Source organism: Neodiprion pinetum, chromosome 5, assembly GCF_021155775.2.
Source record: "Neodiprion pinetum isolate iyNeoPine1 chromosome 5, iyNeoPine1.2, whole genome shotgun sequence".
NCBI lineage: Eukaryota > Metazoa > Arthropoda > Insecta > Hymenoptera > Diprionidae > Neodiprion > Neodiprion pinetum.
Window position 1 is genome coordinate 25,451,470 of NC_060236.1, and position 27,727 is coordinate 25,479,196.

General features: G+C 40.3%; 1 protein-coding gene across 1 annotated transcript in view; it reads left to right on the forward strand.

Moving 5' to 3' along the window:
- Positions 1-27,727, forward strand: part of sns (sticks and stones) — a 198,093-nt gene that overhangs the window by 115,634 nt on the left and 54,732 nt on the right. The window contains 2 exon segments of the mRNA XM_069136573.1: positions 26,356-26,499; positions 26,884-27,060. Of these exon segments, the coding sequence (XP_068992674.1) occupies positions 26,356-26,499; positions 26,884-27,060 (321 nt within the window).

Below are 27,727 nucleotides of genomic sequence, written 5' to 3' on the forward strand. Positions count from 1 at the left end.
GGTTCTCGTTGTGTTTTATTGAAAAAAGAAAAGAAGAAGAAGAAAAAAATAAAAATTTCCACAAATTGTCAAAGAAAAAGAGAACAATTTTTTCTCCACACCCATCTCTTGACCACCTGTTGAAACTGCCTGACAATCTCGTCATACTTTCGCAATTGGTACGTTACTACATTTTTTTGTCAACACAACATATTTATACGTGCCAAGCAACCGCGTATGCACATCTTGCGTATCATATTTCACCGTCAACACGGTGTTGCCCTGATTTCATGACTCGAGGATGCAAAGTTTTGACAAAATCGATACGTTTGATCAAAGTGACGTGACCTAAATCTTTTTTTTTTTTTTTTTTTTTTACGTTGTAGGTAATTAGCGGCGGGTGAAGTAAAGAAAAGGGGGAAAAAAAAAAACAAGAGTAAACTTTCAACTTTAAGTTGGAGGTAAGCTATAAATTATCCCAAACATGAACATGCCCGGCAAAAACTGAAAGAGGGGGGGGAAAAAAAAAACTAAAGTCAAAGAAAAAGGGAATGGTAAAAAAAAAAGAAACAATCAAAAAACAAAGAAAATTCCAACGATCCGTCAAACGACGAGACACCCTTCGATCTCTCGAGCAGGAGAAATGCAAATCCAAAACTTTGGTAGAGAGAAGGATGAAAGAATGAGATAAAAAAAAAAAAAAAAGAACAGAAATGCAAATCCCTTCTCCACTTCGGCGAATATCCTCGCGCTTTTGGCGTGAATATATCTCTTCAAAATACTCCCCCCCCCCCCCCCCCCCAGCGTCTTTCCCACACAAAAATCCCCCCCCCCCCCCTGCTACCTCGTTCGTCCCTTCAGCCATAAGTCGCGCGCGTTTTGCAGACGCGGTGTTATTAATCTAATCCTACGAGCTGTTGGTTCTTTAACGCGGATCTCTGTATATCTTTGCAAATTTAATTCGAGGATCCTTCACTCTCTCCGTATTCTCCCTCCTCCCTTCCCTCCCTCGCTCAGTATTACTGCGTAGAAATCTACGCCTCGTCTCGCTCGCCCTCCACCCTCTAGCTACCCTCATTTCTGCCTCTCTTCTCCCGGCTCTCTGCTAAAGAAATCTTTAATTACGAACTCCGCGAATTGTTTAACGGAAATACGCACCCTTACCTCCCTTATTCCCACTGGACGGAGATCTGCGCCCGGAATATTTGATTCCCTACTTTTAGACAATCCAGCACACAGTCACTTATTCGCGATTCAAATTTATCCCACGCAGGGCTTATAGATCAATGTTACCAGGATTTTAATCGATGTTGGTTTTAACGAATAATACAATTTTATTTACAAAACAAAATTACAAACAGTATAAACAAATGTTCACGACTGGGTTACCGCCGCGTGTTTGTCTTGTTGAAATTACGGTTTTACCGAATGACAAAAAAAAAAAAAAAAAGAAAGAAAAAAAAACAAGCTGGAAATTTCATATCCAAACTTTTATTCGCACGTCTATATTTTCTTACTTCGGGCCGAGATGCTCGCGTGATAAATATTATATAGTGAAGAAACGCGGCGCGGTGGTGAAGATGCGAGAGGGAATAAATTTCTCATTCCTATTTCTCGGGAGTTGAAAGATGAGAGAGGGACAAAATTTGAAAATACCGTTACAATGTATCAGGTTGCATTATAGCGTTTTTTCTTTCTTCCTTTTTAAATTCCTTTCTGCTGTTTTCTCTCTTTCTCTCTCTCTCTCTCTCTCTCTCTCTCTCTCTCTCTCTCTCTCTTCTTTTCCATTCTCCACGCACGGTTTAATCTTTCAGGGCGGCAAAACTTGGCCATTTTCCAAACGTGGAAATGAAAATTAAGAATCACTTCTCTCTTTCCCTCTTCCAGTAGACAAACTGATTGCGAAGAATCCCATGTTTCACTTTTGTTAATATTAAATATTTCTACTTTTTTCTCCCTTCTTTCACCTCTCTCTCTCTCTCTCTCTCTCTCTCTCTCTCTCTCTCTCTCTCTCCCTCCCTCCCTCCCTCCCTCCCTCCCTCCCTCCCTCCCTCCCTCCCTCCCTCCCTCCCTCCCTCCCTCCCTCCCTCCCTCCCTCCCTCCCTCCCTCCCTCCCTCCCTCTTCTTTGTATCGTCAACCCATTTGATAAGGAAAAGTTTTCATTAAATTATTCCTATATTACTTTCGGCTCGGAGACTGACAGGATTTCCAAAAAGAGGGTTCCCTCTTCGCGTACCGTATAAAGGCGGTAAATTTTGGGTGTTTAATTAAATTTAAATTGGTTTTTCCCTTTTTTTCTTCCCTTCCGTCTTGTTTGTCTCGTAGAATTGTAGTGAAGATACGCGTACCTGTGCATATCTGGATCTATATTAGGATGTACCGAAAAACCACGTTTTTCGAATTTCGACACGGACTAGTATGGGGAAAATTTCGGTCTTGACAAAAAAAGAATATGATTTCAAGGAGAAGATTTTTAGTTAATAGTTTCAACTTCAACAAACGGTTTTCAATTTTGGATCCCCCACCCCTCGAATGACTAAACATGGCAACATTAGTATTTTTCGAATTTTTTCCCAAATCTGTGAGAAAGGATTTGAATAGGAGAAAGTACATAACCTCAAAAAAAAAAAAAATTCTTTCATGGATTTATTTGTATAAATGACATCGGTACAAGTTCTCATGACGAATGTCTTTTTTTTTCTTTTTTTTTTTTGTGGGGTAGACCAGTCAGATTCCTATTTCACTCTCCCACAGCTATCAGTTGAAAAAAAAATATACTATCAGTGACTTTTCTGGTTTTCCTTACTATATTCAGAAATATTTGGTTATATCAAGGAAATTCTCATATTTAAAACCATTTGCTCAAGCTGAACATGTTAACCAAAACTGTTCTCTTCGAAAACACTTTACGTTTTTTTTTTGTCAGGAACGAAATTTTTCACACTATTCTGTGTCGAAATTCGAAAAACGTGATTTTTCGATACACGATAATTTATATGTACACGTACGTGGATCATAATTAATTTGTACAGAAAGAACTGGTTCGATTTATAAATTTCTTTCACATCCGCCATCTCGCAAAGTTCCAGATACGTACAGATACACACGTGGTACATACACGAGTAGGCATACGCATGTATACTCGGACTGTGGTTACTTTATTTTTTCGTCACGCCATACTGACCGGGGGGAGGAATCCCAGGAGATAACTAAGTTTTTCCTCACGCGCCTCCGTTTTTCTTTCCCTTTTTTTTTTTTTTTTTTTTTTCTTTTCTCCTCTCGGGGCAGTTTCCATCGCTGCCAGCCACGAGGTTTACACTATATCTGTACCAAGTGTTGAAAATTCAGTGAGTTCTGTTTCGTTACGCTGACAATAGAGGTCGACGACTGTGAAAGAATTCGTATTCAGCTCGTGCGGGACGAAAATAAAGGGGCGAAATTTTCTGCCCGTCGAAAGCCCTGGTGCCATATTTTTTTATACCTATACGACAAAATATCGCCGGGGAAACTTTCTTCTTCGGCAAACGATAATAACATCCGTTAATATTGAAGAATAAGCTGGCGTCGTGAACAATTCTCCGAGGAGACGATGACATTCTTAGAAAACGCGCATTAGCACCCCCAGCGAGACTAACCCTAACGTCAAATGTCGTGGGTTTGGGGGGGGAGGGGGGGATTGTTGAATAAGGTGCCGACGGTATTGAAAGACCAAGTATACGTACGTGGTGCTAATTAGCCGAAACTCGTGCCGCATTATTCGGAGTTTGTCTTTGCCGAGGTAGAGTTCTGTCCGCGTGCGGTCGCCCGGTTCTGTCTTCCTCTTCTCGCAGACTCTACGCCCTCGTCGTCGTCGTCTTAATACCTTCTATTCACCGCCGCCACCGAGGAGGGGCTCAACTTGGGATCGCGGATAACAAAGGCCATTAGCGTTTGTCGTCAAAGGGGGAAATAATTATTGATATTCAAATCCATTCCGCCCTTTGACGACGACGAAACGACGCACGGCCCCAAAGGAGGTCTCGATTTTCACGAAATTCGGAACGATGCCCCGAAATTGGCATTCCTTCTTTGTCGATACTCGGATGAAATTATCGTCCCCGAAACCTACTCTCGTTGATTGATTCTTCTCGCATCGTCGCCCCTGAGTTCTAATAACCACATAATTGCACTCTCAGAATTAACGATTTTTTTCCAAACTAATTTGTATACTCGTAGAACGGTCGAAAATCTACGAAGACTATTTTTTTTTTTTTTTCTTACAATGGCAATGACTTGGTTTTGAGGGTTGAAAAGCATTCGTTATCTCCTGACGAAACTATCAGTCTTATTACCAAAAAAAAAAAAAATGAATAAAACACGTTCATCGAGTAAATTGACGGATGGTTCTGGAATATGTACCATTGTCGAAATTATGAGTTTATGATTGTAAAATCTAATTCAACGACCTCGAATTGATTACAGGTTACTTGAACCAAGGTAATTCGAGTACCATGAAGCGATGCTTTTATTTTTTTTTTTAATCCGTACAAAACGTGAGGTTCAAATTGGTAACGTGGGTGCGAGGATTCATTTCTCGAAAATATCGCAATTTTTGGATTGTCTGGAATTCTGGAAATTAAGCACCTTCAAAGTCATTTCAAGTTTGCGAGTCAATGGTTTTAATACTTTGATGTTTAGTCACGTAAGCGTTACTAACTTCAATCTCCTTACAAAAAAAAAAAAAAAAAAACCTACGGTCTCAGAACTAAATCATCACCGACTTAAAAAAAAAATACACGTGTTAAATATTTTCGACTGTTTTACGACTATGCCCAGGTTTAATAAAATTAACGAATCGCACTTGGGTAGCTTCACTTGTTATCGTCCGACGAAAACCTATGTACAAAAAAGAAACCCTGTCCCTAAAGTGAAGGACGGTACCTATTATACTCTCCACAACGTCCCGGGCATTAAAGCCCGAGCTTTTATACAGAAATTGAAAAGCTAGAGAAACGATGATGCAGCTGTATGAAAAAAAAACGTGAAAGCTAACGAAAGCTCGACATCCGACGCCTTTCACCTTCCCCAAAGTAAATCATCGCCGATTCTGTATTCATAAACTGTTGTTTTGTTCACTATGCACCACGAGTGCAGAATCGTGTGTGCTATGACTGTCGACGAGCGATATCGAATTAGAATTTTACGCATTCCCTGCCTCTCATCCCTGTCACGCTGGTCAAATTGTTATGTATTGATATGTGTGCGTATAGCCGGTGTTCGATAACCCGTCACTTTCGTTCAAAAATCTGTTCGTATCTATTGATATACGCCAGAGTGTGCGACGTTATTGAATTTTTAATAAATCAAACGAAACACGGGGCTGCTGCTCTCGGTTCACCCTCCCTGTAGGGTGTGTGTCGTTGTGTGATAAATGACTCGCCTGTACCAACCGGCACCGCGTCTCTCATCCACCCGGAGCCAGACTCCCGTTTTACTCTGCATATCAAAGACAGAAAAAAACTAGAGAGAGGGAGAGAGAATGCATCTCCAAAGAAAACGTCATTCGAGCTACGGTACACGTCGCAACCATTTTGCCGGTACTACCTCGTTTAGTTGACAGATGTATGTAAGTACTCGGTAAAAATTTATCGCAGCAGCTTCACGTACCATGGAATTGTTTCATGGAAATTGTACCCATTTAAGAATATTGATGTTAACGCGGTACGAGTACCACGGTTGCTGGAATACGTTCAATCATTGGACGATCAATGGAAATGGAAGAAACACTCCATTCGTGCATGTAATCGATGGAACAAGGATCGGTTTAAACCGTGATAACGACCGGTGCAAAGTTCATCTTCGAAGGACGTTAACTTTACCACCAATTCGTGGTTGTGTAATTACTGATAACTTGATACCTTGAACAGTAACTTCAGCAGCTTTAGTTTCGTAGATGAAGAATCGGTGAATTACAGTTTGATAACGCTCCTTTGGGCACGTCTCGAGCGTATCATCGCCGCTAGTGTGAAATGTAAACATACCATATGCGAAAATCCGAATGCGTGCCGATGTGCTTATACAACGGTATTTAGGCCTGCCGTACACAGTCATCTCTGGAAGTGTTCGTACGTCGTAAGTGTGTCCGTTGCTAATTAGAAGCGGTAGGTGAAATTAACGCGTAATAAGACCGCGTTGCTGGCAGGTTGTTGATGAACGTTAAGATAGGGTGAACCTGTGTTGCACGGTATATGGTGTGCGTGCGTCTTGGGAGACGAAGGAGTTGCAGGGTGAGGGAGCAGAGAGGAGGTTGCAGGTTTTCGAGAGGGAGGGAATCCCGTGGGAATATCCCACACTGAGCAGGCACCGGAACACCCTACTGTTCCCCTTTTGGAAAAGTTAAAAGACTCCGGCTGCAAGGCCGGAAGTATATTATACAGGTGTAACAACTTTGGGGTCTAGACTCTCTAGCCTCTCAGACGACGCCTCGCGGTCTCTCGGAGTTTCGTCGTCTCCTTCGGCCGAGATGCGTGCGTGCTGCGGTAGGTTGAAGGCGTAAAGTCTATTCGTAATATTTATTCCCTCCTTCTTGACGCTCGCCTTAAATTCAAGCCTCATATAACTGCGGTTGACTCAAATTTCGATTTTGAATAATGCCAAGTGGTAGATTCTCATATTCCCATTCCTTTTCTACCACCGGGAACCGCACAGGGATTAATGGGGTCGAAAGATTTGAATAATGAAATTGTATTTTTCTCGACTTTCAACTTCGAATCGAACTTCCCCCCCCCCCCCCCCCACCCTCCGCGACGTTTCTTCTCGCCTTAGTCTCGTAATTCTAACCTAACCTGAAAACCGTTGTTCGATCTCGCAACATCTCTCATATCTCGCGAGGATTATAAAGAATGTAAAATGTTCGGAAACGCTCGACGAATATCCAAGGAATCAGCGTCGCTCTTCGCGTTTCCCCGATTTGTCAGAGATCCGTGACGTCATCCGAGGTCATTTGATCGTTACGCGTCGAACGGCGGGTAGATTTGAATCTCGAATTCTCGGCGAGTCATTATCGCTTACACTTTGATACATTGTGACTTGCGCTTCAGAAGTGCAGATCTCTGTGGTACGAGCGTTACGATTATACGTGGAAATATACCGAGGATAAGATCAAATCTGACAAATACGTATTACGGATATCAGCGTATTTGGGTGTAATTAGTTCTGAGTGTTCCTCTAATCTGAGCGGTTCTGTAATTCCTATGCACTATGTGTACCCTCGCATTGACGTAGAAACAATAATTACCTATAGTATACACTCGGGGATTGTATGTATGTGTGTACGTGTACATGTATAGTTATAGATGCCCTGCGGATTTGCCGTGGTTTGTAATTAACCCAATTGACACGCTCTCTGCGGTATCTTGGAACCTACGCCATCTTCCAATCCACCTGCTCCCTCTCGTCACGTTCCTTACCTATTTGTAATTATCTTCGATATCCCCTCTTCTCCCCCTTTATCCTTCTCCTTTGCTCTCTTAGTACAAATAAATTCTACGAAGTGGTATTTACTCTCGCCAATTTGATTTCCTTCTTCTTCTTCTTCTTCTTCTTCTTCTTCTTCTTCTTCGGAGTCTTGGATTATTACCAATTTCACGATAAAATGTGAATTTATGTGGGAATCGTTTTTTTTTCCTCGCACAATTCCTGCGTGCGGGTTTATTATTAATTTCCTGCACAAGTTTTCCCATAATTTCTCGGTCAAATTTATTCAATGTTACTTCGTAATTTTCATACTTACATCCATAACAAACGTCATCCAGTGTTATAACGTGATTTTATTAAAAATTATTACACCTTCATCTATTTATCGTTACTAGCATATAATTTTATCATTCTTGGCATGATTTTTTCTACTTTTTTTTTTTGTCTAATTGATACTCGACAGAGTCCGGCCAGATATGACTTTTATTGATGGTAATTAGGGTTCGTTGAAGCTAACTGCCTCCTCTGGAAGACCTCGCAACGCTTTTTCTCATACACGATCGACAGGATGTTTGAAGTTTTTTGTTATATCCTGTCCCCGAACGTCAGGTTTTCCACCTTCTCTAATGTCCCGATCGTATGTTCTCTGTTGTAAAACGTTGAAACGATCAGAGATAAATTCTACTATCACCAATCCAACGCTTTTGCAGAGTGAAGAAGAAGAAGAAAAAAAAAAGACGAAGAAGAGGAGTAATTGGCGAGAGTATAAATTTCGCGACCGATATTTCATCGGCGTAATGTCCTCCTCGATTAAGTACAAACAGCACAAAAATAAGGAGGTGAGGCGGGAAAATAGATTGAAATTAAAGTGGAAAGCTGGCTAGTGTTTATTACGAAATTCTGGGTCAAGTTAAACCAAAGTTATACATATAGTCTCGTCGCAGGACGAGGGATGTGGTGGCCCATGGTGGCGCCTGGTATCTAGCAACCAACTCTGACTGATGAGTGAGAGCGCCGGCTCCGCGAATTGAGAAGTTAATCTTCCTGTTGGCCCCGCACGACTTGATCCTCAGGGCTCAGCGCCACCGTCGACCGAATAACCCGCGCCTTCCTGCTTTCATTTACAGTTTCCCAACTTCTTCTCCTACGTGTATTTGCCCCACGAACTACGAACAAAGAGACTCTCCGCGACTGAAAGTGCAGGAAACTGGAAAATCGGGACTCGGCCTCTTGCGAATTTACCTGCATACGGAAAAGAATTTCATTTGTTACACGGTTACCGGACAATTATTTAGAGTGAATTCTTAATTACTGCACGCTCCGTCCGGCGTCTGATGGAAGAACTTAATGCGCATGCGCTAGAATCCTTGTCAGGGCGACCAACCGTCATAAATTTAGCACGACCCTCACCACGATGTGTGTAACGCGTCAAAAATTTTTACAACCGGCGTTATCGAGCGTACGGAGGTTCTCTAGTCTCCATAGTTGAGCACAGCTACCAGCTAAGTCTGTCAACATTTTTTGACGTTTGTTCACCCTGGCAAAGAGCCATTTTTAAATTGTAACGCGCGCGCGCTTAATTTTAAAAATGCGTATCGTTCGTACGATACACGAGAGTAAAACAAAAAAAAAAAAAAAAAAAAAAACAAATGAAAATTACAGTCAAAAATTGTATGATAAACGCAAAATTGAGAATTGAACAGAATCGTAGAAAAAAAAAATTGGTGCGTTGTGCAAGAAAACTTTACCTACCAAATCATTCACGGCTGTTTAATAATATTTCATCACTCGGATTTAATTAAATGAAGAGAAAGAAAAGTAAAGAACAAAAATTTGTCGACGACGTGGAGTCCCGCCACGTCATATTACCTGATAATAATAATAATAACACATTTCAACCCGTCTTACTACTTACGGATTTACATTATATATTATAAATGCGCTCTCACACGTAAGTGTGCACAACATATGTGTGTATAACGCTTGTGTATACCGTAATATAAATAACCGTGAGACTTCCTGTTTCGTTTAATAGTTACACGTGCATATATATAATATATGTGTATATATACATACATATACAAATTCAGATACATATATGAACATATAAGCACCTGTTAAACTTCATTTACGCGCTTATAAGCAGTCTGAGATCAATAATACGAGATAACGGAGATCTCCTTTCGTCCACTGGGTATCGGATCGCGTGTGTTTGTGTGTCACTGAGTAAAATAGATGAAAACAGGTCGTGGATAGGAGATGGAGGAAGGGAGGAATGAAAAAGAAGGAGTCGTCCAACTTCTAACTCCTAATAAGCCTTCGCCTTGGCGGGTTTCTAATAACGTTTTTGCCCTCCCCCCCCCCATCCCTGTCTTTTTGCCACACCGTATGGAAACAGCAGAAGCAGCAGCAACTGCGGCGGGAATCTCCCGCGCAGTTTTTTTCCACCCCTCTCACCCTCCGCCACCTTAATTTCAACTCTATGCAAATCCCTCTTCCCATACATATGTATCAATGTTATATACATGGATACGCAAACGCGCGTACGTGTGCGTGCGTCTGTGCGTGTGTGTGTGTGTGTGCGCGTCGGTACTCGCGAAGTTGACTTATAAGTTTAAAGTTACTCTTGCGCAAGGCGTGTACCCGTCGTTCACAGCAAACAATCAGACGAGGGTCGCGCCCTGAAGATGAACGGGGGTGCCTCCTCCCCCCTCCCCCCTCCCCCGCCATCCCGCGATCTGGTCGCGGCGAGAGGGGCTTTAACTTTTCAAAACTTTGTATACGATCGCTGTAATTTATTTCATCGAAATTCAAAACGGCCCGTGCCACGCTTGGAGCATCTTCTTCGTTTTCGTCGCTGTGCATTCATGTGTGCACGGTGCTTAATGTATGACCGCGATTACGTGTAGATATCTTCGGACGTGGAGAAAATTGATATTTGGATATTTCAAAAGTTTTACCCGGAGAAGAGATAGAACCAGACTTGTTATACCGCTTATTCGAGGGGTGGGGGATAAATTTTATATCCACTAATTTCAGTCGGTCGAGTCTCGCAATTTACTACTGTTTGTTTATGAACCTTGGAACACTACTTTTCTCTTGCGAATTGAAAATTTCAAACTCATATTTTTCGCGAAATTTTATTCATTATTCGAGAAATTTAAGCTTCTTCTTGATTTGTAAAGTACAATTTGTTGACGCGATTCCGTGCGTTACAATTTTATCGCTAACTATGACTAATTCAAGCTTTTTGGAATTATTTCTTCTTCGGTTTTCACGAAGCATCTTCCGTTAACGATTTAGACTCAGCCCTCCATCCCTTTCATGAAAATTATTCGAACATTTCAAAATAATAGTTTTTGTTGGAAAATTATGAATTTTGCGAAGATCGTTTGTTGGTCAATTTAGCTTGAAACTGATTGCGTGTAATAGCAACCGAGAAAGATCTTGTTACATAACAATTACACCTACAGTTTTTTAAAAGTTTAATGTAATTACGAAACAGTCGTCCTACATTTTTGTCAAACATTTACAGTGTTTTCGTAATACTGATTGTACTGTATGAAATTTTTTTTGGGATCAACTGCCTATGATTAACCTCGAATTAGATGAAATGCAGAAAATTAAAAAAATAAATAAATAAACAAAAAAACCGATGATGGAAGCTTAACTGGTTCGAAAAAAATTTTGATATTCCGAAATACAACTATTCGCGAGACAACGGCCCGTGATTATAGTATCATAAAAAGTGAAGAAACCGAAAAAAAAAACAAACAAAGGAAAAGAAAATCGATAAACCGTACGATTCCCATTCCAATTAAGTTTTTTTCCACAGTCATGTGATACGAATTGAATTTTTTTCTCTACGTATAATGGGTGGTTCAGGCCATTACCGAGAATGTAGAAATTGAAGAATTTTATTAAATTTTCCCATCTGCACGCGAAGTATTATAAGAAAGAGAAAAAACGATAAGCTCCGACAAGGTATGATAATGCAAATTTTTTAAATCGATAAAATTTAATTTTCCAAGAGCGCAGTAGGGATGGGACCATCCTGTTGAACGAACCGTGGTGCTGCTTTCAACGGTGAAGATGCAAAAAGGAGAGGAAAAATAAAAAACCCCGACAAGATTCGTACAGAGATTCTTTCAATCGTTGCAAAGTATGCGCAGTGTAAAAATGGATTAGAGTAATTACGCGTGGCGTGTCTAACGATCATAGGTAGGCGTATCGTGGTGTAACGACGTATTTCATGCCACTTGGCTGCCAACTGACCACAACGTGCATGCCCAGTTATTGCTGCACGTCCACCGCAATCTCGACACCATCGCATCTTCTACCGCCTCTTTATGTTCAGACCGTAGATTCACTACTACATTGTGCGTGCCAAAGCATACTTATATGTATATACATATATACACATGTAATATGCGCAATAGCGTGTAAACATTGTTACACAAACCTTTTACACGCTCACGCTTCACTCTTCCTTTATATCGTTACGCTGAGGATTTTCCGTCTTCTTGTTTCTCGTGGTTTGCGTTGTTACAACTACGCGATTAAAGCGTGCAAAGATATCGTCAAGGTTTAATACCACTGCTGTTACTCATTTTTCTGGTATTTTCGATGCGTTAATGGTTTCATCGAGGAGGTATCGGGATGATTGAAGAATTTTTATAAACCTTGTAATGAAGCTTAGACGCACTTTTTTCACCTCCTCTTTCAAAGCGAGCCTGAAAACGAAAGAAATCTGATCGTATCATGATTGATTCCATTGATTAATCACTTGCTGCCGTACGAAGGAGTGGATTCTATTCAGAATTGGCAATTAGCGATACGTTTATAACGGCACGTCAGATATCCTCACGGTACCTTGACGATGAAAAGAAGGGACGAAAAGAGAGAAGAAGAAAAAAAAATATACGGAGGGGGAAAAATACGGGAGATGATTTAATTACACCAAGCCGACCATTGTCGCTGAAGAACTTTTAAACTCAATGAAGAGATAGGTAATAATTCTTCCCTCCATTTTATCCAATGAAGAGATAATCATTCGTGTTCGCAACCACTCGAGAGATATTTTATCCAATCGCGAATTGAAACGTATATATCTATATACCTAGGTATAGTATGCGAAACGAACTTACATTGTTAGGTAGGCGTATGATAAAAAGTAAATGTATTATAACGTACGTTCGATAGGTGTTCTCGAAATTCAACTTCTACTTACGATGAAAAAGGATCTGTTGATTCTGCTGAATGGATGTAATCGGAAAAGCGTCGAGCACCTCTCTAAATTTCATTCGAATATATAACATTTTGCTGAACAATCCCAATTATCCACCAGACCACTCTAACTTTAGTTTCAATGAACTCATTCCTTCCTTTGTCTCTCAATAAGTCCGTGTTTTCTCTCTCTCACTCTCTCTCACATGTAGTAATTCCATCGAACGAGATAATTTCACGATCAATTAATTTCGGTCTTCTAGAGAAAACCTCAAAACGAAATTCAATTTGATCCATAAATTACCCCATAGTTCGAAAACGCGCGCGCTTCTTAAATGATGTCAAAGATTTCTAACCAATCAGAGAGGCAAGATACACCATGAAGATTACAGTGCAGTTCAGGTAAGAAAAATATTTCGAGTTCAGGAACGCCAACGAGCATTGGCTACGTGACGTATTGCAGAAAGGCTTCTGATGTGGCGCGAACGACGAAGTAGCATACCACAGATGTCTCGCACATAATGGAAAATAGCTGACCTGAGCTTCGATGAAGAAAAGAAGAAAATTGAAGATACGAGCAAAGAATATTAACAAGGATCTGAGTAGTACAGTAAACTGTATAAATGCCTTAACCGTCTGGCTAACTTGTTTCGAATGTACATACGAATCATGTGACAATGCGTCCCATTTTCTCACATCAGGTGCATCGCCAGTCATTGTCACATATTTCGCATAGAGTTGAACTCGCAGTTTGTTTCGGACCAAAAACAAGTTAGCCGTAAAGTTGGGGCTTTTATGGGTTTTACTTTGAAAGCCTGATGTAAGCGCATTCGCGCACCCTATGTATGTATGTAAATACCACGGGTAGAAGTGAAGCTTGATCAAGAAACTCTGGGAAGTGGAGCGGTGGTTAATACGGTGGTATAATTCATGGGGTAGTTAAGTGGGACGATTTAAGCGAGGGACAGGAGCCAGTCAAGAACTTGATTCCTGAGCCAGTCCTCCCGAAACTTGGCGTTGATATATAGAGGGAAGGGCCGAAGCAAGGGGGGCGTTTATTGCGAGTTACAAGTTATAACGTATAACCGCGTCGCCGTGCACGACCAAGAAGCCACGGCTATTCGTCAAACTTTCCTTCCCCCTCCTCATCGCGAAACTTTCGGGCGACAACCGCGGCGCGTCGCCACCTCCGCCTTCCTTCTCCTCCTTCTTCCTCTTCTCCCCGCCGCCCGCCTCCGTGACAATAGACTAATGACTGAATTTAGCCCCGCGACTTACAGCGATAGCGCCGCATATTACGCCGGCCGACCGTCGTTTGCCGGGTTGCGCGTGTGCGCCTGCGTAAAATACGTGTCGCATGATGCACACACGCGCCCTGCCTAATAACGGGCATAATGGCCGTGTACAGCGATCACAACTCGACTGCAGCCGGGCGCCTGGCGTTATCACGATGACATTGTCACGCCGTTTCACTCCTAAGTTAACAAGGTTGTGTGGGGAAGTGGTGCTGAGCGGACTCTGCATTGCCGGCTAACTACTTACGGCTCTGCCTGCCTGCCTGCCCTACGCGCGTTCGGGATGATAGATTACTCCCTTTGGCGTACAATTTGTTCCCGGGGTAGTTAAATACCCCTGTGAGCTTCGTCTTGACCCAGCGATTTCGTCACGACTGCACGTGTAACCGGAGTTTTCCGTGAAACTAACCGTTCACCGCCAGCGGATACGCAACCGAAGTTACTTGTCTAAGGCTGAATTGTCATTTCTAAAAAGATCTGACAATTGTCAATGTAGAAATGACAGTATAGAAGTGAGCATTCAGCATGAAGACTGGATATTTAGCTTCGATTTACTATTTTCTAGCGCCGAGCGACGAGTTTCACGGAAAACTTCCGATATAGACGAGTGCTTTCGTAATCCATGAATAACTTGTTCTTGATGAACAAAGAGGGAAGTGTGAAGAGAAGAAACAGAGAGAAAATTCAAGCTTTTTACAGTTGCTACCGTGACATGTACAGAATGCTATTTCATCTTCAGAGATAATAGATACACGTATTATTACTTGACATCTTCCTCCGTCTATTATCTAACTTGAATTAACATGTAGATGCTGTGTCCGACTTTGATTATCTTGATATTTTTCGCTACTCTTGGGACCGAATGACGTGTGTACCAGACTTTTTGTGAAAATATTGCTACTCCAGGTAGACAATGGTAGAAGGTAGATCGCGAAAACAGTTTGAACCGCTTTTTCAGAATTCAGTTTAAATTCAATCGCAGTAGTCAAGTAACTAGAAATGAAAATAACTTCCTGGACAACAAATGAATAGTTGAAGCTGGTCACAGATCAAGTTTTGTTTTTATCCGAATCGTATGTATGGATAGTAAAGTAGATATAACTGGTTTTCAATTACGGAAATATGAGAGGTATGCCGGCACCGGGTGTAAGGAAGGAAAATATTTTTCCCTCGATTCACAATCAATTAAGTGTCTGCTACAAGCGTATAATACCTATTTCACAAAACAACAGTTGCGGTGGAATTATAAACGAGTATAATCAAATCTGATTCAGAGAATTTCAACCCCTGATTCCTCTAGCAGTTTCATGCCCGTGGTGAAAAAATTTGACTCTGAGAAATGTATCGTTTTAATAAAAATTTCCATCGTAATACAAGTGAACCCAACGTCGTTTTGATTGTTCTCAATTAGCTATTCGATTAGCGAGAACATACGTACCTATGATAATTTCGTTTCAATACCACGTTCGTCGTAGCTAGATGTCTCGTCACGTGACACGGCATTACCAACTTAATGGAAGGAAAAAAAAAAAAAAAACACTACTAAAATTGATGAATGAAATGAAACACGAAAGACGCATATGTGTAGACACGTATATACGTACACTCGGGGCAGTTGCGCAACCGCGTCACGTATTTCCTGATCTTAAAAACAAGAGTTACTACGCCGAGACTCCCAAACCCATTACGGTTTCATAATCGCGCGTCTTTACGTTGGTACGAACGTAACAACCTATCCGCGGGTAATCCAAACTAACCTTAAATCAAGATCTTTTTATTCCTCAAATGAATCACGGTGAAATCGAGACTCGCGTGTCCGCGGCGACACGCCTGCGGTCGTTGATGAAAAGAGTTTTAAAAAACTGTGTAGAAAATAAGAGGGGAAAAAAGTACGGCGGCCATAACGGTCGAAAAAAATCACGAGTGCCTTGAACCATGGTATACGCGGTTAATACCTAGAATGGTATCCGAGGCATGTGCAGCCTGCGAGATGAATGAAGAGAAACTAGTCCCGCAACTTATCGAACGACCGAGAAGAGGCGATGCGATGGACCTGAAAGCAACAAGACCTGCCGCCACTACGCGAGCATTAACAACCGTAAATCCAGGTATTCACCTTCGTTACACATTTATCCACGGGCATGCGCCTGTGTTTCTACCTGCGGAAGTAGATTTACACACCACCGTTCATGCCGATGCCTGATGTACCTCGTGTTCTCGGGGTTTATCGCTTTCGTTGGATCTTTACGATTCGAGAGCAGCTCTGTTGGAAGATGAAAAATAAAGCTGGAAAAAAAAAGAAAGGAAATTAGAAAGAGAACGGCGTCGATTGAATAATAATACAATTGGTAAAAAGAATGGGGGGGGGGGGGGGAACTCACCCGAAGCGGGTTGAAGCGGAAAAGTAAAAGGTGCAGGGTGCAATATATGTATATATACACACACCGTGATCAGATTTAGGATCTTTGATCGAAATCAACGTTACTAATTTACTGTATCTATACATTCGATACGATACAATGTCGACGGATTTGACGATCGATATTACAAATTTTCAAAGCAACGATCATTTAAGCGGAAGAAATTTTATTTGCCAATTAAAAAACACGTGGGAAAGCTGGAGCTGTTGTGTTCTTAACTTTTATCGAGGCATATTGAAAATTCGTATCTGTATGTACGTACGTATCGCAATTAATGAAATGTAAACAACTGTCAACGAGGTGAGTAATGAAAAAAAATTACAGGTTAAAATGAAAAATGATCGTTGTTAACTAAAGATTGGAAAAAATTTCCCGCGGCGTTTGTTAAATGAACCAGAAATATGTATATACTCTGTGCATCAGATATACCTGTATAACTCATCGATTCCACCGCTGCTGTTGATATCTCGATGCATTATTTATCATCGATACTTCATATTCTATAGCAAACTCGATTCCCGTGCAAAAATGTTTGAAGAATAAAGGCGGAGGGAAGAAAAAAAAGGAAGTGGAAAAAATGGTGAAATATTTTTCAACACCGAAACAAACAATAAAAATGAAACAACCGAGGGGGGAAAAATTAGGAATAGAGGAAATAAAAACGGTAAACTGAATTTTCAACGTAAATACAAAATTCGATTTCAGTCAATTCGCTTGCACATTGTTTATTTTACTTATCGTACTTCTATCGTTGAAATATTTTTCAATTCATGGTATTCTCTTACGTATACACAGGTGAAAGAAAGTAAAAATAAAAATCGAACGGTCAATGAATAAGAGAAGTAAAGCCGCGTAACGTACCAATCTACATTCAACTCTGCTTGGCTTGTTGATTCGTATAATGAACTACACATGTATCTACCCATGATGTCCGTTGCACCTATACTCAAAGCATTCGGGGACGCAAAACAGGAGCCGGAGGTTGGGGTGAAATATAAGTAAATACACGTTACTCCGATAATTTTTCAACTAAATCTTCAACGTGTGTGTCTCTACGGTACACCGGTCGAGACTTACCTGCCGATCCTACAATACCCATTTACACAACACCAGCGTTTCCACGCCTCGACTCCCCGCGCATTATTCATTTATAATTTATTCGAGGTATAATTATAATCCTATAATTATAAATTACTATCAAAGAAATCGTACAGACCCGTACGTGACTACTATATATTTTATACATATACATATGTATATATTTATTAACGCGTATACGGATGTAGGCATCCTATTCGTAGGTACATACATGTACAGAGCACATTACAGAGAAGCATCAGAGTAAAAAGTTGCGTGACCGGTTATGCCGACGTACTAACGCGGCTTCGTACTCCTCGACACTTCTCAACGAACTTACCAGCTCTGAGGCCATTGATGCACCGGATGTGGCCTTCGTGTTATACCGAGCATGGATACAAATGAAACCGTGATGGAAGACTCGTACCGGGTGTCTTTTGCATCCTTGAGACGACTCCGAAAACCTTCGACAGGTGTTCGTAAAGCAGGGAGAGTGTAAATATCGTGTTCGTAACGTTTTCATCAAATTTTGAAGACACGGTTTTTTTCACCGTTATGTTTTAACATTACACCTGTCGATAATATAAGCGAAGTAATTAAGAGAAAAGAATTGCATATCGTGAATGAAAATGGGACTGCATCCGGTATGTCTTTGTGTGTGGAGTTTATGACGCAGTCGTGACGTACCGGGTATAATGGATCTCGTTAGTGGTGCACTTGATCGCCGTGTCCTCACTTTTCTCGGATGTGTTCAGGGACTAGGTATTGCACTGGGGTATAAAGTCCGTCGGGTTGAGAGAAGCCACTTTTTTCGGGAGAGAAGGATGGTTCTTTTTTTTTTTTTTTTTTTATCTCCCCCTACTTTCGCCTCCTCATCCTGCACGTAAGTCGATGCAAGTACGTGTTTGTAACTTTTCAAAGCAGTTGTTAATTACCGACTGGTTAACCTATGCGTACCTTCATCCGCAGGCAACCCTCAGCATTAGTTAAGTACCCTACTTTGGAAGGCGTAGGTATGTGCGGCTACATGCATTATACAGCAGTGATGCCGCGTGAACGTCGAGAGTTTCGTTTCGCAGAATGATTTTATGCGCAACCTGCTGCTGCTGCTGCTGCTGCACACTGTAATTATTATTATAGGTTACAAGTAGCATTCATTGACCGAAATTTCGTTAATTGGACAAACTTATTCTACACTCACGGCGAAAGTGTTTCGTCGAGTTTGTCGGATATGGCGATGAAAATGTTGTTTTAATTTCTTATTAAAAAAAATAGTGTCATTTTATTCAACGAAAAAGTAATTGAAATAACAATTTTTTTTTTTTTTTGTCATCTACCAAGTGAAACCACGTATTTGATTCGAATTAACAAAACGTGTCTTTTTTTTTTTTGCAAATCTTTTTTGCGAAACCAAATTTAAATAAGAAGAGAAGAGAATGAATTTGAATGAAAAGTTGAAACGAGAATTGTGTTTTTTTTTTTTTTTTTTTATCTAATCTTACTCGCACCAATTTTATATCCTTTTTTTCAGTAGCTGTACTGTATGAAAACGGCACCTATTTAGGCATCGTATTCTTATTGCATAAGTCCGACGGGGTTGTTTCATTTTTTTTTTTTCTTACCCGTTTAGGTAGTTATTTGAAATTACAGCATGACTATAACTGAACGTTATTGCCAGAGGAATATTTCGCAAATTTTACCGATTGCCTCTTTTTGCACAATGTCTTCATCATCAATCCTCGAGATTGACGTACCGAAGGTTCTATTCGCGGGTTTTTTCTGCGTCTGCATGAAATATTATATGTGGCTACGTATATCATGCTTATATATGTACAGAATACCGCGAAAAGTAAGCTGCGATACCTTCAATTTCAAAGCGCGTAAATTTGAAAATTGTATATTGGAAAGAACGGTTGGAATTAAAAGCAGATATAAAGGAATACCGAGTGCTTGATGCGGATATATTAATTGAAATGAACGTTGAAACTTCAAATGAATAAAAACTAAAAAATAGAGAGCAATTTTATGCAGGGTTGAACTGCTTTTGAAACTCTTTCAACCTTGGACCATTGTAATTGTACTCTTAAAATCGTACGGCAACGTAAATGCATGTATTGTACGAGCTTAAGGGGTAAAAAAAAAAAGATAAAGAAAGAAAGAAGCATCGCAACGTATGAAATGAATTCTCGACATGAAATTAATAATCGCTGGTCCGGTGTATGCGATCGCTCCGCGTTGTTTAGAGGCCAATATTATACGTATAATTCATTTGGTGCGTTAAATCACTTTTTGTAATGGTCGTTGATTGATTTCCCTGCAGATCGAGCCGAGAACCGCTATCGCGGTTTTGTTCTGTCGACCTGGATTTTCTCCCTCTGTCGTTTATCATTATTATTGTCTTCCTGATTATTGCTGTTATACGTCGATGAACAATGATCCGAAATTGAAATTCGCGCACCCGTATCAATTATTTGAACGGGCTTATAATTATTCAATTTTTCCCGGTTCACATGACCTCACTCATCCCGTATATTATACCGAAAAATATATGAAACGCAATGGAAATGTTATATACGTATAACGATACGTTACATTCTTTATAATTATAACGCACATTAATTGTAAGAAAAATATTCATTGAACCGTAATTATCTGATTCGACGATTATCATTTTTATTTTTATTCGCCCTGCCTGATGAAAGAACAATAAATTTTTAATTAGAGAAAACAGTTCGAGTTTAGTATTGTGAAATACTTTCATTCGATATTGCCAAAGAAATCAATGAAGTAATATTTTTCCCACAGATTTAAAGAAATCATCTTCCGCTGTACAAAAGCGATGAACAATATATCGGGATGTGAAAAATGATTCGGATAATCGGAATGAAATTTTTCCAGCGAGTTGAGAAACAAAAAAAAGGTACATACATGCATTCGATGAAAACCTGCGAGCTTTCACCCGATTTCTAGTAACAAAATGGCGGCCACTTAGGCTTTTGAAAAATTTATGACCTCAACGATCCGCGATGAGACTTCTCGGAATACGGGAGGCAACTTTTTCGCATCAATTTACGCCCACCGTTTTTCTCGTGAATTTTTCCGAAATTTACCATCTGCAAAATTCAAGCCGACTTCTGAAACCCGCTTGCTCCCAAATCCCGAAACGTTTTTATATGTTTCCGAATTGAAGAATCACCGCTGATATATAATGGCCCGCAAAAAAGCCGAGCCTTTTCGTCGCTCCGAGTTGATTCGGTTTCTACTCGAAGAATCAATACGTGTACACCTATCTAACGTCTCTACTATCGGACAGTTTTGAATATAGGAAATATTATGTTCCTTTCTCCTGCCGAAACAATGTTGTCTGAACATTAGCGTCTGTCGTACCAAAAAATCGCTTTTTCGCAAAATTCGGGGAATAAACTGAAACGAGTATAATTTATTTACACTTTATCAAGACCTGAGCCGAAAATTCCATACTTGAGGATGATTTTCAGTTCGGAAACGTTTAAAAATTGTTCCATCAGGGAAAAAAAAAAAAAAAGAAAACCATGATAATAAAGCAAATGTAGCGAAACGCGGAAAATACAGGGTGAAATCGTGTATTTAAGAAAATTCGTGCCGTCAAGTAAACATCCGGAGAAGGTCTGTTTTTACAATAATAATGATTGGCGCAGCCAACCAACCAAGTAACTCATCTATTCGCAACATGATTTTATCTCGAAGGGCTAAGATTCCCTTGTTTAAATATACAGAGGTGAATAAGGTACCCTTCGTTACAATACGTACATATATACATGTATTGTTTAAATCTCGAACGGTCTAACGTAATTCAACCTGCGTACAAGACGTTGACGCGAAAAGTGAATTGAATTGAGATATACAGCGAGACATCGATACGTTGGGATAAACGGATAAAAACCGAATGAACGAAGCGATAAGAGGATTCTGGATTAAGGATCATGTATTATATATACGCATATATATATATATATATATATATATATATATATATATATATATATATATATATATATATATATATATGATACATACATGTATATATATACGTATATATTTATATACACGTGCGCGTTAAACGGTATAAACGGTCGTGTACGTAACCGTCTATACCTACTTAATCTACTTCGTGGCGAGCAAAAGCTCAGCCTCCTTCCAACTCCGAGCAGCTCACGCGGGCTTCCGAAGAAAAAGACGAATCGGCTGAGAGGCATTTTTTTCTCTTCTTCATTTTGTCCTTGTTTTTTTTTTTTTTTTTTTATTCACTTACTTTTCTTGTGTTCTTTTTTTTTCGCCTCCTCGTCTCCTTTGCTCTAACCTTATTCTTGATTCCGCGGAGCTTTGAGGGTGAAGGCAGAAATCCGATTTAATGGTCGGAGAATCGCTACGCGATTATTATAATATGTGTGTGTATACATATATGTATATATATATATATATGTATATAGGTATGTATATCTACATTTGGTGTACGATCATGCTTTGCATTGTACACATGCCGGTACGTGCGGAGGAAGATACTTAAAACCCGCTCTGTACATGCGACAGCATTGAGGAGAGTTTGAAAATGTCGTGCGAAATCCGCTAGGAACTTTCCAGTTCTTTCCGTTTTACGCTGTAGTATTTTCACCTACGTCGGTAAGAGAACTATCTGCCCTCGGTGTTGTGTGTGCGTACACATAGGGTAATTGGTTAACCGTTTTCCGTCGGAACGGTGCAATTACCGGCTGAAATTTTCCAATTGCAATTCATTGCCAACGTAACTTTCTGGGGAAAAAAATTAACCGTGGCAGAATCAATTTCCGTGTGTGTACGGTGATATGAACGAATGCCTCAATCTTACGGCTAACTTGTTTTAAGTCCGAAACAAAATGCGACGTCGATTCTCTACGAATTACGTGACAATGCATTGCATTTTCGCATCTCGGCTGCATCGCGAGTCATTGTCACGTAATTCGTAGAGAATCGAAGTCGCATTTTGTTTCGGACCGAAAACAAGTTAGCCGTAAGGATAAGACATATTTTGTGCATTTTACAGTGGACGGGTCATAGTATTTGTATCCTATGCTCAATACCGTGTTCGTAAATGTATATTTGCAAACCGTGGTCGAGGTAAAAGTACCGTGAATATTGTGCCGGGAAATGTTACGCGACTTCGAAAATATACACCCGTAACCATCCGACGACCCTTCTTAATACAAAAAACAGGCGACAGCGAAATATACCTATATATGAAAAAGATCAATACCACAGAAAAACAGAATTTAATTTTTTTCAACGTTTATCCAAAGGTACGGAGTTGAAAAAAAATATTGTACAGAATATATAGATATGCATGTATTATGTGCATTGTATGGAACACACGCGTCATATGTAACGAAACTTTTGAGGGAGAAAATTGCGTTTCGATCGTAACGGATATAAACCGTCAGTTCTACCAAATTGTAAAACTTCTTAATTTAATTCTAGTATATTCTAGACAATTTTCGTTTCGAAACGCTGAAGTGAGGAAAAATAAAAAAAAATTAAAAAAAAAAAAAACAAGCCTTTTAAGTAATCGACAAAAAGACTCACTGCAAAGTTTAAAATCTTTGTTAAATTTCCATTCGCGATACAATTTCCCGTATAATTCTTTCATTCAATTTCTCAACAATTATATACAGCCTTGCGAAATCAGTGAGACGCGAATAAAAAAAGACAGAAACACCTCCAGCGTTTGAATAATGCCACATCTTGAGCACCGTATAATATGTATACGTTTGATACATAAATAAATAATAGGCGTGTTACAGCGAACGTGGATAAGGCGTGACCCGTTGGGATTTTCCTGTCTAAATGTTTTATTTTTGTTTCATTTCCTCTCTTCCCTTTTTGCCGTCAGTACTTCTCACACGTCACTTTATCTCTTTGGTCTTCCTCATTCCCTGCTCTTCTCAGTTTGTTTCATCCCCGTTCCGTTTTCCTCTTCTTCGTGCCTTTCGCGTTCTTCCTCCGAATCCCTTCTGCCCCTGTACCGCGATTTCGGGTGCGCAACACAAACACCAACATCAACAAAAGACGGACGTGATAAAAGAAGGAACTCGGTAAAGCTGTACCTAAGTTTCATTGCAATTTATTATACGGCGTTCAGCGTGGCGTTATGGCGATAAATTTTAAGCTTTTTAAAACCGTCAAGGCTTTAAACGATCCCTCTTCTCTCTCTCTCTCTCTCTCTCTCTCTCTCTTTCTATCTCTCTCTCTCTCTCATCTCTCGTCCAACTTCCCGCGTCGCTGAACCCGGTCCAACACTCTCTGTTACCAAAATCTATTGTTCAGAACGAGATTGTAATATATTTCATCGTGAATCATACTCACGTGCATATATACGTCTGCAGAAAATTTCACCCCCCCAACGAAAAAACCCTCGAGAGATTCGTGACAGGTATCCACGTGCGTCAAAATATCCGCGTAATGTAATCGTTACATCGCCGCGAAGATATTACACGGTTAATTTTGTTTTTTTTTTCCATCTCTCCGGTTTTGTAATGCGAAAGAAAAAATTACCACCGAAGATGAGAGTAAAAGTTTTAAGTTAGTAAAACGGCGTTGTCGATAAAGATACAAATATCAATAGTTATCGTTGAAAAATGATGAAAGAACAATTTTGAGGTAATAATATTAACGGTATTCGTTGAAACGTATTAAATTTGAGTGTTAAAAAATTTTTTACAGCCTGTTCGTGCTGTGATTTTTTCTCATCTCCTCTGATCAGCGGCGCATACTTGTTTTTCAATTCTTCATTATCCTATCACGTTTAAAACGTATCCTGCAATCCTGTGCTGTAATAAACTTGACGATGAACCGGATAAATTATTAACTGATACAATCTTAGCTTGATCGAACCTGTTATTCGAATTTACTCCGACTTATTTTTACCTGTAACATGACAAGGATGCTGTTACATTCGATCAAACTTATTCTATTTTCCTTGGAAAAATTTAGATTTTCAGGTTCTGAATATCATTCGTCCCCAAGTTTGTTCCTATTATTAAACCAACCGCCTCCGCGTTATGCACCGAAGGTGTACCGCGCTCTCTGATAATTGGATCAAAAGCCGATGACACGCGTTGCAATGTTTGAAGAAAAAAAAAAAAATCCGTCTCGTATAGCGAATACCGCAATCGGTGAAATGCCGTTGATAATTGAAGTGATACGGCGTTATCGGTAAAACCCTGACTGGATATCGGAGAGCTCATTTCGTTACGAATCGCCTTTGCAAAATCGTCACTGTAATTCGGAAAATCAGGTTTAAAAAAAACGTTGATCCCTATTCGCTGGAAACGTTGTTACGGCAAAGAGGAGAAGACTTGCTTTTCCCTCTTGTATAGATAGCGACGAACGATGGCGACGACTCCACTTTGTACCACGCGAGCTATACCTACTCCAAATCCCCGGAGGGCTTACGAGTCGGAGATGCCAATTCCAGCCTTCAGTGCGAAACAGTTTTCGCCTTTTTTCTATCTCGACGGCGGAGAGGGGAAAAAACATACAGACGCAAAGAGTGAGAGAGGGGGGGAGGGGGGGGGGCAAAGGGTGGAAAGAAAGGAAAAAAAGAAAATACGCTACGCTTAAATTCCGGTGAGATTTTTCTCATTTTTTAAAAGTTTATCCACCGCCACGGCTATACAGACGCCAAAGCAACCCTTGATCAATTCGAACAGGGAGAAACGTTGCGCACGTATACATATTCGCAAATCGAATAACGGCTATTCGCTTTTCCCGCGTATATGCATTTACTCGTACAACGCACTGCGGTACGTTGATAACAACGCGTTTTGTGTCGTTGCGTCAAAATAATAATTAACGGATGGGTCATGGGAGTATGTACAATATACCAGTTTATGCGGCCGGGTTTTGAAACAGGGTCGAAAAAGGTCGTGAGTTGCTCCCTCCCACCCTTCCACCCCTCGCTGTACACGCGTGCTTTCACCCGCTATCTCGAATCGCGTTATTTCCCCTTGTTTCAAACCGCAGCGACCCCGTATTATTGCAGCACGATGACGGAACGAGCCTTGTGTCTCCATGGGACAAATCCCCTGGCTTCGATCTTCATCCCCCCTCCCCGGTGTAATTATCGTCGTTGTTGTTGTTGTTTTCATATATCGCGACAGAAACACCGACTCTGATTCTCGTCAATTTTATTCACCGTTTCCGTGTCACGGGAATCAAAAAACGAGTAGAAAGTACGTACACGTACGTAACGTATATTATAAACGAATTGGAATAACCGTAATGAAAATTTACGATACCCCTGACATAGTTACATCGATTCTCTCGTGCCGTTTTTTCAGTTATAGTTCATTTGATCCGCAAATTATCAGAGTTATCATGCCGGAGTTAACGCGTTGCCGGTTTTTCAATCGGTGTTATTATCGCAGTATGGAAATTTGTAGCTTTTTTTTTTTTTCAAAAAAATTATTACAGCATCACAATCAACGACTGCGATATATATTCGCAACATAATGGCCACCCTTAATCAGTAGAGAGTACATTTCATAAATCGTCCATGTCGCTATGCGCCTGTTTATACAACAATAATTCAGTTTTCAAAATTAATCGCCTGTGCGCATGGAAAATAATTCATACCATACATCTAACTATTATACCTGTGGTATAAATTTTGTGATCTATGTATGAATTTTGAGCTTGTTTCAAATCACGCCCACACCATTAAATTTGCGCTTTGTAATGTAATATTTTTAGTATTTATCACAGCGGTTGCCTCTGGCGGTGAATTTTTTTTTTTTTTTTTTTTTCCAAGGGTGAAAAAGTGCTTGGAGGAAATATACAAGAATTATTCAAATGCGCGAGTTTTTAATTTGACTTATTTCGTTTGTTACAGGAGAAGCACAGCAGTACTTCCGAGTCGCACCAAGAAACAGTTCGGTACTCGAGGGTGGCGAGGTCACTATACCCTGTGAAGTTGGAAACAGAGTCGGAATTGTTCAATGGGTCAAGGATGGCTTCGCCTACGTCATTTTACCCGGTCAGTACACCGAGTGTCTCGTTTAAAAAACGTCCTAATATCTAGCGTTCAAATCCTCCCCACATACAACGCACAAAGTATTCAAAACGTCTTTTGCTCACTGCAATTCGAATCAAAAACGAATCAAAAAAAAAGAAATGATTTCATATATACACATACTTGTATTCCTAATCGTAAAAAACAAAAAAAAAATATAAAGATAACGAGAAACGAAAAAAAAAAACGAACAAACAAACAGCTCAACGAAATTGCGAAGTTCCCGCATTGGCCCCGACTTTTTATATTCCATAAACGAGTGCGGAGATAGTTCAGAAGTTGCTTCGTATACCTATGTATGTATGTATAATTTTTATTTATTTATTTTTTTCACTTTCACAACCATAGATGGGCAGATCGTTGGGTATCCGCGATTCCGAATGGTCGGGGACCAGAACGCGGGTGTTTATAACCTGAGAATCACCGACGCCTCGCTAACTGACGATGGCGAATATCAGTGCCAAGTTGGCCCCTTCATGCGAACCGTAAAAGCGATCCGAGCCAACGCCCATCTCAACGTTATATGTGAGTTTTTTAACCCAACATTTCATACACACGTATACGTGTATAGTATGTATGCATGTTATATGTATATTCGTAATTTATGATCTGCGCGACAATACGCCTATACGCAGTGGCATACATACGTATGAACGTGAAAATAAAAGGGACTACGAGGCGGCGGTGAAATTATACGGAAGAGAAACTTGCACCGTAGCAAGTGCCAGAAACGTATTCATCTAGAGCAAACAAAAAACTACAAAAGAAATGGAGAATACGTCGGTTTTTCAGTCTCAACGTTACGAATATCGCAGGTGCGGCGGAAAAACGAAAACAACATGGCCGCTGCGCCGCGTCCACCTCGTGACTTTGTCGGCCTCGATCTGTCGACTAATTTCGACACCAGAAATTTACCAAGTTTTGGCATATTCCCGGTCATTGGCACAATAAAAATCCGTCCACACTTTCGGTTCGGAAGTATCGGCAGCGTCGTAAAGCGCGAACGAAATCTGTTCCCCAATGGCGTAGCTGTAGGGTAAACTCTTTCCCGGGTCAGTCGCAGTATATATTCACTTGTTACCACCTCGTATCCTCGTTTAATAGTGTATCGAAGTGTAAACTCCCAGAAGTCCGTTTTTCGGGTAAAGTTATACCCCGACAGGTACAAGCACATATCTCTACGTATATACAT